Source organism: Terrapene carolina, unplaced genomic scaffold, assembly GCF_002925995.2.
Source record: "Terrapene carolina triunguis isolate 2854851 unplaced genomic scaffold, T_m_triunguis-2.0 Scaffold69, whole genome shotgun sequence".
Classification (NCBI taxonomy): domain Eukaryota; kingdom Metazoa; phylum Chordata; order Testudines; family Emydidae; genus Terrapene; species Terrapene triunguis.
In genome coordinates this window covers 61168229-61190549 of record NW_020664420.1, presented here as the reverse complement: position 1 = coordinate 61190549, position 22321 = coordinate 61168229, and the positions used below count along the sequence as shown (strand labels likewise).

At 39.8% G+C, this 22321-nt stretch overlaps 1 protein-coding gene across 1 annotated transcript in view; it reads left to right on the top strand.

Moving 5' to 3' along the window:
- TMEM232 (transmembrane protein 232) overlaps positions 1 to 22321 on the top strand; it is a 119342-nt gene that overhangs the window by 54982 nt on the left and 42039 nt on the right. The window contains exons 8-10 of the mRNA XM_026649212.1: positions 1628 to 1751; positions 2161 to 2386; positions 12948 to 13126. Of these exons, the coding sequence (XP_026504997.1) occupies positions 1628 to 1751; positions 2161 to 2386; positions 12948 to 13126 (529 nt within the window). The remainder of the gene's footprint in view (positions 1 to 1627; positions 1752 to 2160; positions 2387 to 12947; positions 13127 to 22321) is intronic.

The window sequence follows — 22321 nt, the reverse complement described above, 5'->3', positions numbered from 1 at the left end:
ATTCTGTCCAAAGTCATGGCATCCAACAGAAAAGATGTGGCACTCAGGTGTTCAAAGAGCACTAAAGATCTATACGAAGCATACCAAAATCGACAAGAAGATTGGGCTCCTTGTTTGCCTTCGTTCATCCAGAATATCAAGAACTCAAGATATCCAAGCTGTCACTAGCTAGATGGATCGAGCTATGCTTCATAGAAGCATACAAGATGTCAGGTACTCTTGTTCCACATGGAATCAAGGTACACTTCACAAGGTCTATGGTGATTTCTTGGGCAGAAAGAGCTTGTGCTTTCCCTGCAGAGATCTGCAGGGCAACAACATGGTGATCAGTTAACATCTTTATTAGGCATTTTAAAATAGACTTTCTGTTCTCTGTAGAAGCCTTCTTTGTCAGCAAGGCGCTGCAAGCAGTGGTCCTATAATAGCATTGCCATTTTGGGCAATTAACTCAGCGTGGGCTGGGGCCAGGCATTCTGTTTTTCTAATCCCTCCCTGTTTCTGTTCACTGATCCCCATACATATCATAATTGCAGGAGATACTGAGCTGCAGAATGGTAAATTTCTTATCTGATAATTTGCTTTCTGCAAGCAGCATCTCCCACAATTCCATCCACCCTGGATGGCTTCCTAGCCAAAGGAATTTAATTTTGATAGTTAGGCTTGTAGACTACTGTACATAGTTTACTGGTTGGCACTGAAGTTATTGTTACTAATCATATTCTACACGTTTTTATACAGCATTGGGATGAATCATCTGGCAGCAGGCCAGAGAGGGGGTTGTGACTATCACAGGCTGTGCTACAACTTTGAACTGCTTCCAGAAACTGCAGACAGGAAGGGATAGCCCATATAACAGAATTGTACCATTCTGCTAGCAGTGTCTCCCACATTTCTTACCTGAGAATTTCCTTTCTTGTGCCTTGCTAGAAACCTCCCTCCAATTTGATTCATTGTTAGTTAACATTACCCTTTGTTTACCTGTCAGCAAATTATGACAAATCATAATTTTTCTCCCTTCTAGTTAGCCAAATAACTCCTAAGTCACTGGTAGGGCCAACATGTTGGCCCCAAGGGTTAGCAGAGGAGTGGACTAGATATCTCATAGAGCTTTGCTAACACTAATTTCAATTACTATGAAAACAGTTTATTTTTTCCATTAAACGAAGTGATATATATCATTATCTAATGCCTTATTCCCCACCATTTGAACAGAAACCTAGTACTTTTAAGATCTAGCAGTGAACTACTTGTTACCAGTACCAAAATGTTCAATCCATGAATGATGTCAAGGTGTAACAGAACTAAGACACCATTAAAGCATAGAGGTAGTTCATCTGCCTTTACTGTGGATCCAGAAAGAAATGTGATAAGTTTGTGCTTTTCCAGGGCCTGGGTATTGTCAGACCTTTACATTAAACTCACTAAATCTCCATAAATCTGTGGTACACTTTCACTTGCTCTCTAGACTTTGATGTTAACTGGCTCCAACAAATGCCTGCATTTATTGACACTAATTGGTTCTAGCAAACCAGGACACTAATTGCTTCTGGCTAGCCAATATTTTAAAAATCCATTATTATTTTATTTTGTATTAAAGTTTTTTTTTTTTTTGTCTTGAAATATCTAGGTTGGATTCTGTATTAGGTTTGTTGGTCCTTGGAGAGGCTGCCAAATTAAACTTGTCCTGCTTGAAGGTTTTAATGGATCTAGTGAGAGATTTTATTTCAAGCTCTGTGTCTCTTCAGAAGCAGGTAACAACAGTACTAATTTAGATGTAGCAAGAAAATGTGTTTGTTGCAAACACTAAATTGGATAGAAACAAAGCATTTATTTTCTTTACTATTTAAAACTGAAGGTCATGCTATTCTTAGTACAGTATTTTGAGATGGGGATAGAATGAGCAGACCAGTTATTTCAATAGAATAAACATCTGGAAGCGTAACTCTCCTATTCTTTAACCACTATGCATGTCTGGTGAATAATTATTTCCTCTGCTATACTATGCACTCACTTCTGGGGCATTAATGTGACTAAATATGACATTAGATTATAGTATACGACTTTGCTCCTATTGTATAGTATACAGTTCTTTTGTTAGAACTTGGATTTTGTCACAGACTCTCTAGGTATTTGATGGAAGTTTTATATTTCTACTAATAGAAAGACAACTGCATGAAAAATCTATCATCCTGGCGCTGGGAAATAGGCTACATATACACCACTGTGCTCAGAGACATTTGTTTAAGTGGTATTACCTCAGATTTACAAAAGACAGCTTTTCTTGGATTCTGTGATTGTACAAAACCACCTAAGCATCCAGAAGAATTAAGTGGAGCAAGTTTTTTTGACCTTTTGCACTACAGTCCGTCACATGATCCACATGACTGTAAGTACCAAATAAGAACCCCCACCCCCTCCCACACACACATACTCCTGCCAATTTTACAAATATGGTAAGCACATGAAAAAAGTTCAGCTACAGAAAACTCAGTTTGATGCCCAGTCTTCACTTCCCTGAATATTTGGGGATAATTTGCTGCTTATTATTTGCCCTATGGTGTTCTATTTAATATAGGTAATATAAGAATCCAGGTGTATTAACTATATTGTATTTACATTGTAATTATTCTGAGTCATATATTCTTAGATGAATAAGTGGTAGTTACAGGTATCAACGAACAAAAGCAAAGCACAACTGCACTGTAATGTCAATGTAACTACATGGTAAATTACAATATACAGTATACTATTCCCAGCTCTTCCAATGGCCTGCTGAATGACCTTAGGCAAGTCACTTAAACTTCCTTGCCTCAGTTTCCCTATCTGTAAAACAAAGGTAATAATACTGACCTCCATTTGTAAAATGCTTTGAGATCGACTGATGAAAAGTGCTCCATATAAAAGAGCTAAGTATTATTATTCTTATCTGTGACCAAGAAATTAAATAAATAATGAATAAGAAACTAGAAACAGAAGCTCCTCTCTCTTTGTGTAAACTCTCAAAATCACCCATTACCAATTCTTTAACACCTTTAATTTATTTTACACTGAAAACATGGCATAGGGTGCAGAAAAGATTAATATATAGTAAAACCTCTCTCTTTCTACCAACATCAGTTTAATATATAATCTGGATGTCTAAATATGTGGACACATGACTCATATGGGCACACAAGTGACTGCATGATTGCGTTTGCAAATATCATGATTGCATACACAGTTATACCATAGTTACATACAAACTGGATAAAGATAGAAATGGCTGGTCACCTAATTATCCTTGGAATGTGCAATTGCAGGATCAGTGTCTGCAAATGGAGGACTTGCACACACTGTCATGGAAGCACTGTTGCATATGCATATTATGTGCACATATCTGGGCTAAATACTTGAGTTTTTAGCCTCGTACATATGGTAGATTGGAGTGATTACATACTTTTCAAGGAAATAAAGGACAGGTTAATAGAAAAATACAGGATAAAACTTGTTTTTACGGGACAGCACTTCACAATATTGTATTCATGGACCAAAAATCATATATTAGTATAATATTGTGTGACCCCTTTGCATTATTATTACTTTAAAACATGCTTTTTATCTTATCAGATGCTTCTTAGTAGTTCTCCTGAATTTACAATAACTCAGAAAGCATGTTACCATTAGAAGTTTTAGCTACCCAGAGAACGCTATGTCCATGACAGATGCCAATGAAATCTGAATGAGTATAAATATTTTAATTTATTTTCAACTCTAAAAATTAATCTCCTTCATTCCTCCTACCACCACTTTTCTGTCACTACTGTACTACTCCATTTATACCTTATGCATAGTACACAGATATGCATTTATTGCAGGTAAATGATCATCTCCCTCTTTTTAACCCCCTTTCAAAGTTACTTGCTCACTGCTCAGATCAATCAAAAGGCTTTGTATGTCTCTTTTTGTATCTCCTCCTAGGAAAGGTAGTAGTCCTCTGACTCCTTTTGTCATGGCTTTCAGAATCCATTCTCCTTTTCTTTTTGTCAGATGTGCTCAGGGAAAAAATGCATTACACAAAAAGCCTATTATTAACCATAGTATTTCTCTAATAGTCCTATGCATCCTAAATGATCTTCCCACATAGCAATGTCAGTGACATCTGTCATAAAAATAAAGCCAAATATATGTATTTTTCATTTTGGAGACATTCTAAAAAGCCTCACCACCTTTACTTATCAGGCTTAAAAAAACGTTATAAAAATTAACTTCTTAACAGCACATCTGACCTGGATAGGTAAAACTTCACTGTTCTTTTTTTTCCTGATTTCCTTTTGAGACTATAAGAAATGCACTGAACTCGGGGGACTGAGGAAAGAGGGATACAAGAGAGATCTGTTACAACCTCTGCCTCTCTAATGCCTTTCTGGTATGTTGGGATGTATCATCACAACACACCAATCACTGCTGGTGCCATTAAGGAACTTCCATGTATGTTTCGTTCCACAGGGAAGCCCCAGAGCTGGGTGAGATTTGGAATTAGGAACCAGCCTGAATTCAGCAAAGACACGAGATCAAAAGATGGGGGGAGTCAGGGTCAAGGCTTGTATTGGAAAGGAGTGAGAAACTGGCCTGACCTGGGGATACGAATGATTTTGGATTCAATTTTGGGGGAAACTAGAGGTATAGATTTTTTTAAGGATATATCGGGGGAGGGGGGAAGAGGGAGGAAGGTTAAGTCAGTTGAACCAAGCAAATCATGTAAAGCACTCAGATACTACAGTGAAGGGCATGATAAGGAAGCCTAGGTAGATAGAAAAATAGATTTTAAAAGGTTCAGGAACAGTGTTGTGGTTTGAACCACTTCTTATTTGATAAGAACTAACTGACCATCTGTAGTGTTCACGTCCCATGAATAATTTAGGCAAAAATGTGCATTGAAGGACAGTGAAACCTGAGGACTAATTGACTGAACCCACTTACCTGGAAACAGGCAGATGGACTCTAAGCTAATAATTATGTGCTTAAGAAAAAGTACCATGGAATTGTTAATGAACATACATCAGAATATGGGCTTTACGTCTCTTCCAAAAATAAATAAATAAATAGGACACTCACTATATCACCCTACCAATAATCACACAGTGTTAGGGCATTGTTTGAGAATTCATTCAGGGCAAAGAGTGACATCTACTGAATGTCTTACAGCTTCTGGGTTTTTCCCTAGAGGTCTCCTATCAAACTAATGACCACCTTGGGCCCTGCTTAGCTAGTTAGACATGATGAGATGATATTCCGAGGCTCTCCATATAAACACAGTATATACACATACATCTGTAGATTTATTGCTTACGATGGGACTGAGATACTGGGCCTGTCAGAGTTCCCAACACAGGGCACAATGCCTGTCTTACCACTTTGTTGAAAAGCTGAACCTTCAAATTTTTCCTGAGCTGGCATGGAGCAACATTATCTGGATTTGAACACCCTTTGGTAGCTCACAAAATAACTGAAGATGACAGGTCTCCCATCCATCATCACTGTCTCTTCAATCATAGCAACAATTGCAGAGCTCTTGTGAAGTGGTTATTAAACTCTAGCTTTGAGAGCCTGTCCTCTGCATTTACACCAGGATTGCTACATAGAGACTCCTGAAGGCTAAAATCATGATCAAGGGAAGATATAAAAACCAGAGAAAAGTGTCACATTGATTTCTGAAAGTAAAAGAGTAGACCTTTTCAAAAGTTATACATTCCTACCTCTTTTTTATCCTCAAGAGAAACCATAACTGGGGAATGAGCATGCTAAAATCAAATCAAATCAAATCTTTTTTTTTCTTTTGGACACTATTAACTGAGAACATTGTGATTGGGTTTTTTCTTCTCTTGTTATAAAATGGGTTTGCACTTTTAGGAAATTAAGGTAGAATATAAAGATTTATCTTAAGTCAGTGTAAATCTTCAAAACATACTACTATGTTCCTTCACCACAGAAGACAGATTCTCAGGAAGAGATACAAGTAGCAGCAATGAGAAAAAGGCAAACCAAAAACACTGTCACCCTGTGGTAATACACATAACATAGCCCTAGAACAGTTATGTCTCCATGATACAGAAACCTATTACTGCATATACAGTCTACTTGTATTTTAATATACACATTACATATACAGGACTATTGACCCACTTGATCTCCCCCTAGTTAAAATTTTCCAACTTGGTATGGCCAACTACACCTTCCAGGACTCTGCCAAAACCTCAAGCAATAGAACTATACACCTATTCAATCTAGAGGAAGTCATCCCAAGGGGAGATACATATAATAATCTCAATAGATGTAGAAAGAAAACTCATTATAAATACCTATGGCAGTGATTCTCAACTTTTTTCATACTATGTTATAACAGACATTTTTTTTAGTAGCCCTCCTCCCATAAGTTTCAGCAGCCTCTCCCATCTCACCATTCAGAAAGTGAGGGTGATAGCAACTCTCTGTGATTTAAGGCCAAATTCTGAAATCCTTACACAGTTTTCATTTAAGTCTTACTTGGACAAACTCCTATTCAAGTCAGTGGGAAGTCTCTTTCTGTATCCAATCCGGTATTCCTGATGCTGCTGGGAAATCACACAACTGGTTACCATCAAGAAGGTAGCTCTGTTCTAGCCTAGCCCAGTTCTCAGCTTGTGTAGGTAAAGGGATGCCTCAACACATTAGCTTCACTACAGCAGCTCTCTCTTCACCACCTCAGTTCTTCAAACCTTAGCTAGCCATTTCTCTGCTAGATTATGCTGGGACTCTTTTCTTGTCTCCTCCTCTCTCCTGCACCATCTCCAGAAGCAGCAGGACCCCTGCTAACCAACCCCTCCCTCCAGCTGGGGGGCTTCATTGCCATCCTGACGAAAGTGGCTTTGCCTGGTCTGCTTCCACACTATGCATGCAGTTGTCCCCTATATCTCTCAGTGCTCATGGCTTGGTGTCAATCCACTCTGTCCAGGAAGGGCCCACTCAGCGAGACTGCCAAGATGTCCAACAAAGATGGAGTTGGGTGGGCTCTGCTCCTCCTGGGTGTGTCTTTTTTCCATGTTCCCAATGTTTTCCTTGGCCTCACTTTTGGCAGCCCCGTAGAAGATTTCATTGGAACAGCTAGCAATGCTTATGGCCAGAAGAGGTATTTTCCTAGTCTGTTGTTCTCAGATCAAGAGCTGACATTCATATGGGCATCATTATCTATTCCAGCTAAGGTTTGCAGTCAGTCCAGCTGTATGTCATTTGTTTCAGTCAGCACATGAATGTTTTATAAATATTCATAACTGCTGATTGTGTGAGGACAGGTATATGAATACTGCCACAAATCCTGGACTTGAGTTCAGCTGTCCCGTTATAAATATTCCTCTGAGCCAACTTGTCTTCCTGGAAAATCACAGGCGTCCACAAGTGAAGAAACAGAGACCAACCAAATCAAAATATTTAGGGGCGAAAAAAAAGTAGGCCAACCCAATCACTTGTCTGCTCTTGACTGCCTGGCATGACACACAACACAACAAGAATTTGTTTGGGGGTCAGTTGGTGAAATATTTTGTTTTGATAATGGCAATTTTGAGAGAATTTTTTAGACTTAAGAAGTACGTAGTCTTGTATGAAATGCAGCTGCCTTTAAAAATCCCTGTGGCTGCATTTTTCTTTCAGCAATGGTGTCAGAATTAAATAACAAATGTCTAGGAAAATATTGATCTGAATGTTGCAACACTGAGTTTCACTGCCTATACCACAGCGATTTGCTATCTTTCCTGTACAGTTCAAACAGTTGCTAAAACTATTAATCACTGTTGTATATAATTAGGTAGTGTCAGTACTCTCCTAGGTGCTTTACAGAAATGTGGGAAGACAAACTCCCTGCCCCAAGCGTTTACATTCTGAATAGGCAATATATAATTGCAGGGGGGATAGGATGGGATTTAACAAAAACCTGTATTTAACTAGTCAAGCACAGAACACATCAGGTTAATTCCATGATTTAATATATATTTATTTATCTCTGCAGGGTGGAGTGGAGATTACGGGCCTTTTGATAATGTAAACTGTTGCCAAGTTTTTAAAAGTTGGGTGCCTAAAGTTAGGCTTCTAAATCCATACTTAAGTCCCTAAATAAGTGACCTGATTTTCAGAAGTGCTATTTTGAGGGTTTAGGTGCTGTTCCTCTAGGAGTACATATAAATATAGGAGTACATTTCATTGTAACTAATTTACCTAAGTTTCACACAAAGTAAATTCCTGAGCCAGGATAAAATCCACATCTCCTGCTTTACTCCCTGTTGGCTTATCTCCTGGACCATTCCATTTTTTTTCTAATTGCATATTAGGATTTTTTCCTATAATGTTTATGTAAAAATACTTCTAGAAAGTTTTTAAGTGACAAAGTTAACACTTGCTGAAGCTAGCACAACTGCCTTTCAGGAAGGCATAGAGAAAAATCAATTGCCATTTTGCCTGTGCTCATGTTATATCAGAAGGCAGCAGAATTTATAAACAGTGATTAAGACTTCAGCCTCTCTCATTTTCAGAGAGGTCCGTGTGTGGGAAAAATGTGTCTCATTTAAAATTTACTTGATATAGTAATTGTCTTGACTCTTGCATTAGAATTGCATTGGGGTGATACAGTTGTTGCTGAATTACCACTGACATTTTTGTTTTCAGTGCATGCTAAATTAACAATACACTAAAAGACCAGAAAATGGAATAACCAGAAAACTCAGAATGGTTCTTTTCAGGTCCCTTGAATGGCTAATGGTTCTTTCTTTCTTTCTTTCTTGTTAGGGACTTCTGTTGCTGGGGCTTTATACATTTTTGCCAGAATATTCACTTGGTTAGCTGTCAGGAACAGATTTCCTTTCAATATATTTAAAGCAACATTTTTGATAGCTGCCACTAGGTCATCCAAAGCAGAACAGAAGAGTGCCTTGTGATGCTGCAGGGGACCTGGATGAGTAGTTTTATAACAGTCAGGTTTCTCAGCAAATGTCTAGACATGATTATTAGATTGCAGTCCACTTTTTATGACAGTTCTAACATACTGCCATCTGTCTTTATAAGCAGAATTCATATATATATATATATATATATTGCATTAACTGTGTGCCATTTGGGTGCAATAAGTTCTCACAACTATTCTTCTTTGAGAAGACTGTAGCAGAGTTTAAATCAACAAGTGAAGAGCCATATGGCTCACTTGTTAAATCATCAATGGCTTTTAAAAAGGAATTGTGACTTGTTGGAGTATAGTTGGCTGGATGCTTTTATTATTTGTAATTTATCTTGTGGCTTTTAGAGCAAACCATATTCAGACTGATGATTCTTCTGTTGTGCTGGTAATATATTGTTCCTCATTGAACAAAGATTTAGAGCTTGTAAAGAGAGATGGTTTGTGCAAAACACTTATCTTTTATGAAAGTGAGATATATTGATAGTGAATGCTACGTAATGGCTATATTTTCACCATTGTATTTTGCTATTAATTATCATCTTTATGGTAGCACCTACATTCTGCACACACTCAGGAAGACACAGCCTCCTATCCTGCAAATTGATCTGACCGGGGGGACGGGGAGGGGGGAGAGGACTTCTGTTCCTTGAATATCCCCATTGACTTCAAGGTACACATTATATACTTTGACAAAAAATGGTTAAATACACATCAGCTATACTCAGCAGCCCCAAGCTATCCATTATTAGCTGGTCAAAGCTCTATTTCTGATTGAATACTGTTCAGCTAATGTATTATTCAACAGATATTGGTGAAATTAGACTAATATATTTACAAATATGTTTTCTGTGATTTTCTCCACCTCTGATGCTTGTAGCTAAATATATTTATTTATACAGCAATCATACTCAAAAAGTTTCTTCCACTATCAGGGATATTTCTGCTTTCAGTTGATTTCCCAGCTAAGAACTGGAATGTCTCTGAAAGCAGTAGAATCTTTCCAAATGGAGGAAACTTAAGTGCAACTGCTATAATTGTGTGTATGCATACCATTTGTATGTGTGCAGTATATATGTGCAATTTGAATTCCCAGAGAAAACTCAGTTGTAGTTAGCAAATTAATAATTGAAATGCCTGGATACTCAGAGCTAAGGTTAAACTTACCATAAAGTATATAAATCCATAGCTAATGTACCCAAACTACTAAACTTTGTCCCTTTGACAATCCCAACCTCTCATCTACCTTTCTTTTTTCCTTTTATAGCTGCTTTGTAAGATGTGATGTTGAATCAAGCCCAAAAGCTACAGTTTATATTCTCATGGAGTACCCTCCACCAGTTTGGAGAGAACTGCTAAGTAGTCCACTGGCTCCCATTCATTTCAGGATTCCATTTACAAATTTACCTCCTTAATTTTAAAACCTTCCATGGAGTTGATCCAGCCTCTTCATGGACCTTTTTGTTCTCAAGTCCCTACTCCACACCCTCTTTAAATCTTGTACTTGACCTGTCTGTTCCTTCATGCAATCTGCCCACCTTGAGCAGGGGAGCCTTTGCTGCAATTTCTGCCATCTGGAACAACCTTCCTGTAGCTCTCTGCTCATACTAGTATTCTTTCTAGTTGAAAATCTTTTGTAAATACACATAGTACCTCTTCCTTTGCCTATATTTCTTAATTTCTCTCATGCCCCTGTGTTCATTTATTAATTTTAACATGGTTACAATGTATAAAGCCTTTTGGGATAGTTTGTATGAAAGACTCTCTATAAAACAAAATTGGATTGTATATAGGTCCTGCATGGTGTCATTTATTTATTCTTATGGTTTGCAATATCTCTTTCTCATCTAATTAATTTTCCAGTGTTTGTTTTGTGCTCTCTCCCTATAATTATCAGTCACACCATGATTTTGGTTCTCTGTATATCTTGTATTTGATTTAGTGCAATATTATTTACACATTCACCTTATAATTCATGGTTGAAAGAACAGATTCAGTGAATACTTTCTTTACAAGGCACTGGCTACTAAATGTCCTCTATGGCTTTGGTTTTAGATCTACTTTTGAAGGTCTTCAATGCAACTACTTAAGGTCTTACTGGATTGGAGTAATTCAGACAATATTTGTGTCTCCTCACTGTTTTCAAAGTGCATTAGTTGTACCTCAGCCCTTAACACTTTCTGCTTGAGGTCTCTGGGCCAAGTTCTGCTCTTAGTTACACTGACTCACTGTTTTGTGCCTGTTGTTATCCATGCTGACTTATCCATTATCCAGAATCTTGTAAATCAGGTTCATATCATTTGTGCTAGTTTTAAATTCTCTGAGGCTGACCTTGAAGCTGCAGATCTCCATGACAGTAACAAGTTGGGTAACAGAGCTGTCCCCTAGCAATCAATAATCCTCAAACTGCAAACAACTCATGACTTGCTTTTGGGAACTGTGTTTGACCCCAAGTACATGTGAAGGGATATAGTGCTCAAAACCAATGATTACCTTCAAAAATAGGAAATACAGTAGTGTTTGCTGGAACTGATCAATGATTTAATAATACCATTTGCATATACGTTCATTCATTCTTATAATGTTATGGTTTTTTGTGTTGGTAGACCTGAATGTTTTGTGGTCTAGTGTCCAAAAGATTCAGAATAATACTTTTATTTCCAATAGCTTCAAACTATGCATACTTTATGTTTGTAAGACACAGCCTACAATAGTGTGGGTTTGTTCCAGAGTTCATGCTACATTAATCTCAGTTCTAACAAGGGCAACTCTCATTTAATATTTATAATTCTGAATATTTTGTGCACAGTTCCCTTAAAAATACTCCAGTCCTCTTCCTTAAGTTCACTAGGAATACACAGTGGCACTGCCTTCTATAAGAAACTGTCTCAGCTTTCGATACAGCAAGGTGCTCCGCACCATCTGCCAGTTGCTAAGCCTTCTGAGCTCCTGTTGACTTCAAAGGGAATTAAACATGCTACTGAGCACCTTCCAGGAGGTACTCAGCATACTGCAGGACCAGGCTGCTAGATAGCAAGTGAGCATTGCCTCATTATTTGAAATGTCCCTTAGGCTACGTCTTCACTACGGGGGGGGGGGGGATCGATTTAAGATATGCAAATTCAGCTACGTGAATAGCGTAGCTGAATTCGACGTATCGCAGCCGACTTACCCTGCTGTAAGGATGGTGGCAAAATCGACCTCCGCGGCTTCCCGTCGACGGCGCTTACTCCCACCTCCGCTGGTGGAGTAAGAGCGTCGATTCGGGGATCAATTGTCACGTCCCAACGAGACGCGATAATTCGATCCCCGAGAGGTCGATTTCTACCCGCCGATTCAGGCGGGTAGTGTAGACCTAGCCTTAGACTACTTATAAGGGAGTGTAGGGGACATTATGAATGTGGAGGTAGTGTTATTTAAGACAACATGGGAAAAGTTTTCAGGGCAACCACTCTAATTTAACTTGTTTGGTTCCTTTGAAACTTTAAATGCTTTTATGCTTATCTGAAGTCTTCCATCCTCTGTTCCGAACAGAAAAGAGAACGACAGTATTTTTTCATAAGAGCTGAACAATAGTGCATTGAGATCAAATCATTTTGCAAGTCTGGAATACTGTAATGGAGACTTATTTCCATTAACAGGCTTAGGCATCTTAACTTGACAATACCTCCCACTCCATTTTCCCCTCCTTTCCCAGACCCCCACTCCTCCCCACACATAGTTTTCTTAGTCAGACTCACATATGCCAACAAAATCCGTGAACTAAGAGATTTGATTATTCTGTTCCAAAATCAAGTATCCCCTGTAGGATGGCTGAATTCACTAAGCCAAGCTCTCTGGAAGACTTCCCGCAAAAACCTAAAGCATACTTTTCTGTAGTATATTAACTCTGCATTTAATAAAGGGTTTCTGTTCCTTTTTCTCTTCCTAAAATAGATTCATCTGATACCAAAATTGTTACATGTACCACATGCTAAAATATAATTATTTGCAGGTGAAGAACTATTCTGGGTTATTCGCTATGGTGTTGTTTACAATCTGGTTGTGATGTGCAATGAACTCTGTGGGGATGCGAGTCGAGAAGGCTTAAGGAATGCAGTGTGGAAAGCTTTACAGAAACAAAAGAACAATGAAAAGGATAGCCGAATCCTGGAAGCCATAAGAGTAGCTGAGGTATGTATAAAATCTAAGTAACTGGAACAGACCATCACTCCAGCCGGTCACCAGTGTAACATAATCTAAACATTTATTTTTAGAGTGAAAAAATGAGGATGCCTTTAATTAAAGGAACAATCTCTGAGCCATGACTAGTAGCAAGCGCATTGGTTAGTGGTATTGGTCTCTGGAGCCTACTTTGATATTTGTCAGAATGTGGATTTAATTTAAAATAGGTTTTAAAGGGTTACTGTTTAGGTAAAAACTGACTTATTTTAAGTTTGATAGAGCAAAGAATATACTTTGGCTTCTAAATCCCTTAATATTTCGATTGGGTTTTTTATATAGCCCCCATGTTATTCAAACAAACCAAAAATAGTGAATGAGTTTCTCTTTCTGGTTTACTGGTCAGCAGTTAACTATTATTAGTGATCTTTACAGTCCTGCCGATGTTGCTGGTGGCTGATGCCTAGGCAGGAATAAGAGACTGCTATGCTACCTTTTGCTCAGATGGAAACAAAAAACAAAAAAGAATCATTGTGTTTTCTAAGGTCCAATCCAGCTCCCATGGCAATCAGTGTTAAAACTGCTATTGATCTCAACAGTGTGGGATTATTTATTATGTGAACTACATTATTGCCTAGAGTCCCCATCTGAGATCAAGTCCCCATTGTGCTAGGTACTGTACAAACACATAGTAAGAGGCAGTTCCTGCCTCAAAGACTTTACACTTCAAGTAGACAAGAGAAACAAAGGGTGGGAGAAAGGGCGTATTATCCCCATTTTACAGATGTGGAACATAGACACCAAGATAAAATGGCTTGCCCAAGATCACACAGGAGGGTCTGTGGGAGGGTCAGGAATGGCACCCAGGACCTTGAATCCCAATCAAATGCTTTTATCACAAGCCTGTACCTTTTTAAAAAAAAAAACAGACATCAGTGCTCACTAGACAATATCTCTGAGTTGTGTAACATTTCAAGGGGCACCAGGTAGGGTTATCTCCTATAGACATCATTGTTAACTCTATCCGCTGAGCCTTTGAAAGGAGCTCTTCAGAGTTAATGAAGGAGGGAAATCAGGGGACTTAACAAGGTGCACAAGGAGAAAAAAAAACTCTTCTAAATGCTGATGCTGATATTTTATTTAACTTAATGAAAACAGATGCTTTCATTCTGTAACTTCTTAAACTGTCAGCTATATTTGGCTATATCTCAGAGCAGAACATTAAACTGAAAACAGTGTCTGTCAATACCTAGAGGGTCTAGCCTGCCACATTTTCTCCACAGAATAGAAGTAGGTAAAAGGATAACATCACTGGGACTTAAGAATTTGGCAATTATTGTTTTAAGTGTGCTTTAGCGGATGAGTTCTTTGAATATAGACTCCATTCTTCATAAAATAGAAACAGAATTACAGAAGTGGGACAAGTTACAGTTAAGACAGGTAAGGAAGATAAATGTGCTGAAAATGGTGCCTGCAGAAAAGTTAAATTATGTATTAAATTCTCTGCCCAGTCCTATTATCTTAGGAAATTAGATAAGAATGTCTGATTTATTTAACTAGGATGAAAATAGGCCTAGGAGATTAAGTATTGAAATCTTTGATAACCTAGAGAACACAAGGGGATTTGTCAGCTATTCACGAGATATTCTTGGACATTTGCCTTTGCCCAACAGAATTAAGGCATGTCGTTTACCTTTTCCTGCACAAGTGCATGTGGAGTGAGGGGGTGGGGTTGGGAGGGGGGAGGAGGAATGCTCAGACTAGCACTCCTTGAATGCTGGGGGCAGGTAGTTTCACACCCAGCAGCAACCCACAATGATAAGGAGCATGATGAACTGGGCTTGAGGCACAGCTATGGCCCCTCCCATTTCTAGCATCGAGCATCTAGACTAGCATCTGGCAGCAGGTGCAAGGAGAGGATAGTGGTGTATGGGAAGGAATATATAATGTACCTTTTACCAGCAGGAATAAGGATAATTATCCCACATGTTTCCACCAGTGTTCTGAGATCCTCTCAGCAAAAACAACAGAGCACTTCCATTCAGCTGCTACAGGTACACCTACACACAGCACTCACCCTGGGATCAAGGCTATAGAATGTTCCTGAAGCTAACTAGCACCTCAGCACAAATAGAGATCAAAAAGGTACATTTTGCCTCCTTCTCTACTTCAGTTCCAGTGAACCACATTACAAGATAATTGATAATCTAGTTAGTTTGAATGGCCTACCTGTATGTATACAGAAGATCTCCTGTGGACCATGCTTAGCGGTGTGGCACATGACAACCTTTGCCTAAAGAGGAATAATACAATCTTTATTAATTAAATTCAGATATGGTGTGAACAGGTGCGACTTCTATTGAAATCAATGGGTAATGTTTGTGCCTACACTAAATTTTTGTCCTTATAGGAAGAAAATAGTTTCTCTAGGAATAATATTTTCCAGCCTTGCCAGGAATCACAATAGAATTTCAGTTAGAAACTTTGAAAATGGAAACAATTTCCCCAAGTAATACATATACAGGTAGAAATAGATATAGATTGTACTGTTGCAGTGAAATGAATTTACGTGTGTGCTTTAAGGTTATTGCAAAATAATGAAAAATTTAACTTGCTAAAACAAAGTATCTGTTTGTAGCCCATTAAGAATGTGTTTTCCTGGCCTTATGATCTCCACATCTTTAAGCAGATTGCAGTAGCTGCTTTCAAAGTACTTGAGTTGCTTCCAGGATACAGTGGAATTGCTTTTCAGATTGTGGTAGATGCGCATTTGCCATACAAGCCTACATCATGAGAACTGCAAAATTGTCTACCACCACCAGTGCTAACAGGAAGGCAGCCACAAGCTCCTCTAAATAGATCAGTCACAGGCATTAAAACCACAGAGGATCAGAGGATCACAAGAGGGGAAAGGAGAAGTAATCAGTTCACAACTTCCTATTACCAAAGGGCATATCTCTTGATTTAAAATAAGAACTCCCTGAACTTTCCTTCAATCCCCAAATTAATTCCAAACATACTTTGGATTTCTAAACCATTTGATAAGGACTCCTCCCCTCCCACCTCCCCTCAATTCCAACCCAGGGCTTTCCTGTTTCTTACATCTCCTCTCAGGAGCCTGCCATCTCCCCGAAATACACACACACACAGTCTCAGAGTCTTGGCCCTGGTCTACACTACGAGTTTAGGTCGAATTTAGCAGTGTTAGATCAATTTAACCCTGCACACATCCACACAATGAAGCCATTTTTGTTGACTTAAAGGGCTCTTAAAATCGATTTCTGTACTCCTCCCCGATGAGGGGATTAGCGCTGAAAAAAGAGAAGCCCCATAGTGTAGTGGTTATCACATTCACCTAACACACAAAAGCCCCATAGTGCAGTGGTTATCACATTCACGTAACATGTGAAACATACCTGGGTGGAAACAGGTCACTGTTCCTTTTCCTGACTCCCCTCCTCCATTTTTAGTCTTAGAAAGACCGCGCTGTGAAATTTTACTTTGAATTATATCAATTTTGAGTTAACTAATATGGAAGCTCTCTCTCAGTTATAGTCCCGGGTTCCTTACCCTTTCAGCTGCTCTGATAAACTAACATTTTTGTTAGGGGCAGGGGAAAATTTTCATGAAGCCTTTTATAGGGACTAAATGCTATCTAGATCTCTGAAATAATCTTAATGTGGCCCATAGAGTGCAATCCTTTGTTCTGGATTTGTCATTCCACAAGTTGAACTGCTCCTTACTACCGTCCAGGCTTCATGAGCCATGGGAGCAAGGGGCAGGCTGGGGTAGGTGTGACCGCGCAGTAATGCCAGCTGGCTGGTGGGAGAGCAGCCTGAGGCAGAAGCCTCCAGCTCGCATGATATTCCAGGCAGGACTGAATCTCCATGAGACGAAACTTAAAGAAGAGAATGACCTGGAGTCACTCCCATTCAGTGCTCTAAGAGGAGGATAGCCATGTCTGTCCAGGCACCCCTGATTGACCTCCCTGAGGTCTGCCAGCTGAGTGGGGCTGAGCGGGACCCCGGCTGGCAGGAGCTGGCGGACGGAGCCCCAGACCGGCAGCGAGCTGAGCGAGCTGACCGGAAAAAAAGCATGAAACGATTGTCTGCCATTGCTTTCACGGGGGGGGGGGGGGGCCTGACGACATGTACCCAAAACCACCCGCGACAAAGTTTTTGCCCCATCGGGCATTGGGAGCTTAACCCAGAAGTCCAATGGGCAGCGGAGACTGTGTGAACTGTGGGATAGCTACCCACAGTGCACCGCTCTGTAAGTCGATGCTAGCCGTGGTAGTGAGGACGCACTCCGCCAACTTAATGTGCTTAGTGTGGACATACACAATAGACTGTATAAAACTGAATTCTAAAAAATCAACTTCTATAAAATCGACCTAATTTAGTAGTGTAGACATACCTTTGGATTATGTAGATTGTAAACCCTTTTGCGGGGGCGGAGGCAAAGGGACCTTGTTTTCTTACTCTCTGTAAAGTGCCTTGTTCGCTGCTGGCAAAATAAGTAATAATGCAGGGAGAAGGAAGAAGCCTGACTCATCCTCCAGCTTCCAGTCCCTTAGGAAGTGATCTGCCCAGTCTGCTCTCCCAGATCCACTCAGGAGTCTTCTGCTGGGTGTGAGGTTGACCAACTGACCCCCCCACACACACACACACAGGGCAGCAGAATACAGTGGTTTTGCTGATAGTTTCTGACAATTTAAACAGTATAGTAGGGTTAATGCCTCAGAGTGCACCATGGCATTGTGAAGTTCCCCAAGCTAACGGGGTTCTCTTTGGAAAGGAAGGCAGGAGAGAGCTCATGTACTGTGAATTTCATGCATTTTGAGCCATACATTCCATAGTCCTTTTAGACAGCGCACCAGACTAGGACTCCAGAGAACCAGGTTCTCTTCCCAGCTCTACCACTGGCCTGATGGGTGATGTCACTTCTCTCTGCCTCAGTTTCCCTATCTATAAAATAATGACAATTCTACTGACCTCATTTGTAAAGCGCTTTGAGATCTACTGATGAAAAGTGCTATATAAGAGCTAGGCATTGTTATTATTTAAAAGAAGCAGTTTAGTAGAATGCTGCTGAGTAGGTATAGGGTCCTGCTGTATCGCAGAAAAGTATAGCAGGTTACTGGTAACACTCAGAAGTTAATACTGCACTGAATTAGTAGAAAGGAGACATACCAGACTATTGTCTTAAGAGAATAGATACACTAGGAAAGAGAACAACAAGACCATCCAGTTTCTCCCTGAAAAAAATTGTCTTGTGTAGAATGAATTTGTAACATGCCTTCTGAATTGCATGTTTACTGTTAGGGTGATGACTGCACTTTGGTGTCCCTATAGGAGAGCTTTTGTAATATCTATAGACAAAGACTAAGACATCATGCTGCACGCCTAACCACCACTGGGGTCTGTATGCCAGGCCTCATATTTTGACTTGGCAGAATTCAGTTTTTATTTTTTTATAATTTCAACAGATAAATTGATAAAAATAAAAAATAATATTAATTTCACAGTTGGACAAAATTGTGGGGTCAGGCAACAGAAGGTCAGACAATTGCTTAATGACAGTAGAGACAGACTCAAAAAGTTAAAGCTTTATATCCATTCAAAACACAAATTGTCAACCTTACATATAAAAATATACAAAGTTAATATCCTTAAATCAAACTCTACAGTTCTCAAGCAGATTTTTATTACCTTGCCTATCTGTGAATTTCAGTAATCAATGGAATTTTGTTGGTTTGTGTGTAGATAGCAAAATTGAAGTTTATTGACATTTACTGATAATCTAATCCTTCCAAGCCTACGCATACTGCATTTTGTCTGTTTCTAGATGGCTTCAATTAACCATTTTTCTGATTAATACACACCAGAAAACTAGTCACAAATGCTTTGGGGGAGTGGCCCTATCACATATGTAAGATTAACTAGATATGTAAATTCTGGCACTTATGTCAACAATAAATGGGACTCAACAGCTCACAAAGAATTTCATCAGACTCTGTTGATATAGTATTAGTGATCCTGAATATAGCCCTGTATTCAAAGCTCAGTATCAGAATTTCTTGGATGCTTTATTTCACTTGTTAGCATTGTGTCGTTTGTTCCATTACTATATTATGCATATTACATGTGTCGATTTCACTGATTTTTTTTTAATGTTTTCAGTTGCTTCTCTTTTGCCACATTAAAATATTAATAGGTTTCCAAAAAGTGTTTTCAAAACTCCACTAAGTTAAGGCTTAGGATATGTCTACACTACCACTTGTCAGTATAACCTGTCACTCGGGTGTGAATAAGCCACCCCCCAAGTGACAGACGTTACTCCGCCCGTAGCGCCGGTGTGGGCAGCGCTGACATAGCTACTGCCATTTGTTGAGAGTGGATTAAGGTCAATGGGAGAGCTCTCTGCTTAGAGGGCTTAGAGAGGCTACGCTAGAGAGCTTACAGCAGCGCAGCTGCATTGGTGCAGTGTAGTCATAGCCTTAGGTTCATGTGTCACCATCTCCTTTTTCCTTTTAGACCCCACAGAAGTCTCTCGGCATGGTGCAGTGTATGCACAGGGGTAAGGGTGAAGACTGGGTTTGAATAGATGTGCTGGAGGTAGAGAGAATGCACATAGAATCACAGAAGTGTAGGACTGGAAAGGACCTCAATAGGTCATCTAGTCCAGTCCCCTGCACTGAGGCAGGACTGCGTATTATCTAGACAGGCTTTTGTCTAGTCTGTTCTTAAAAACCTCCAGTGATGGAAATGCCACAACCTCCCTAGGTAATTTGTTCCAGTGCTTAACTGCCTTTACAGTTAGGAAGTTTTTCCTAATGTCTAACCTAAATCTCCCTTGCTGCAATTTAAGCCCATTAAGTCTTGTCCTGTCCTCAGTGGAAAAGGAGAACAATTTATCGCCCTCATACCTTTTCCATAATTGAAGACTGTTATCAGCATCTACCCTCTATTCTCCTACACCTTAGTCTTCTGCAGAGAAAACAAATTCAATTTTTTCTATCTTCCCTCATAGGTCATGTTTTCTAGATGTTTAATTTTTGTTGCTCTCCTCTGGACTTTCTCCAATTTGTCCACATCTTTCGCAAAGTGTGGTGCCTTAGTTGAGGCCTTATCAGTCTTGAGCAGAGCAGAAGAATTACTTCTCATGTCTTGCTTACAACACTCCTGCTAATGCATCCCAGAATGATGTTTGTTCTTTTTTCAACAGTATTATATTATTGATCCATAGCTTGTGATCCACTATAACCCCAGGATCCTTTGCTGCAGTACTTCTTCCCAGGCAGTCATTTCCCAGTTGTATTCGTGCAGTTGATTATTCCTTCTTAAGTGTAGTACTTTGCATTTGTCCTTATTGAATTTCATCCTGTTTAATTCAGAACATTTCTCCAGTTTGTCAAGATCATTTTGAATTCTAACCCTGTCCTCCAAAGTGCTTGCGACCCCTCCCAGCTCAGTATCATCTGCATGATTTATAAGTTTACTCTCTCTGCTATTATCCAAATCAGTTATGAATATATTGAATAGAACCGGACCCAGGACAGAACCCTGAGGGATCCCACTTGAGATGCCCTTCCAGCTTGATTGTGAACCATTGATAACTATTCTCCCTGTGCCCCCTCACAAATGCAGCCCCAAGGGGCTCCCTGGCAGCATGATTCAAAGGGAGAAATCGTGCCAGGAAGCCAAATGGACTACTGGGTCCAGAGATGGTGCAGAGACGCAGTGTCTTTTTGTGAATGGCCCTGATCACCTGAATATACCCAGGTGTGGGAGTGGGGCCCACAGCCTTTTCCATGAAGGAGCAAATGCTGCAACCTCACCTCCCCCAACCATAGGATAATTTGTTACAGTGGGAGGATCTTTGTGGAGGGATGCTCATAGAATTCAGGAGGGGCGATCTGGGCCCAAATGCCTACATACACAGTAGCTGCCTTTAGGTACAATGGTGAGAGTGTTTTCTTTGCTTGAAACAGTACCCTGTTCAAGCTGGCAAAGTAATGAAGTTGGCTGCAGAGGCAAAAGCAATTTCACAAGTTCATGGAAGGTGAAAACTGAACACACAACTACTTAACTTAGTGCACTTCTTGAGTGGTCCTGAACTTCCACTCAGCATGGGTGTTCTCAATAGCTTAATGGATCCTTGCCTCTCAGCTTGCTGAAGTATACATCTTTACCAGACATCTCAGCATAAAACAACTTTTCAATGGTCTCTCCACCACAACCATGTTCAAAAGGCTGAAACCTGCTCTATATAATTTTAAGAGCTAGAAGAGACAGGCACTGAAATTATGATACCCCAAGTACTTTGATTTTGCAGATATTAAGCTATGATAATGTAACATTTCAGTGTTACTTTGATTAATGTGGCAGAAGACTTTTCAAATAACTCTGGTGTTCCATTTTATACCATTTCCCCCCTTTCTGATTTCTTTCTATCAGAAACAGCAGCCTAAAGAGTAGACTGAGTAGTACTATAGTGCCCCAGGCTACTAGAGAACTGTGGGAGGAAAAAACCTCTCTCTGATGGTTTATTCCTATCAATTCTTAAGAGAACAACAATGGTGCTCTTTTCAAGGGTTGTCATCTACCCTTCCTTTCTTGGGGCTAGGTTTGTGCAACCCTTACTCACGCTGGTGAGTACTTATTCACATGAGTAGTCTCTCAAAATAGTGGCATAGGGAACAGTGACCCTGGGATGCTATCCAAACTCTCAGAACAATTAGATGCACACAGCACCTTCTACACAGATGCTCTGGAGTGCAGAGAAAGTGTAGTTATGCCAGGCAGAACTCATTCACATTATTTAGTGCAGGGGCTGTGGTATAGTGGATGCAAAAGGCAGCAATGCCTGTGGAGAGCTTTGCATGACAACAGCATAATCACGCACCCTGGGCAGTAGTCCTCACTCCAGTTGAGGGACTCACCATAGAAAGGTTTCAGAGTAGCAGCCGTGTTAGTCTGTATCCGCAAAAAGAACAGGAGTACTTGTGGCACCTTAGAGACTAACAAATTTATTTGGGCATAAGCTTTCGTGGGCTACAGCCTACTTCATCGGATGCATGTAGTGGAAAATACAGTAGGAAGATATATATACACACACACACACACACACACACAGAGAACATGAAACAATGGGTGTTACTATACACACTATAAGGAGAGTGATCAGTTAAGGTGAGCTTTTATC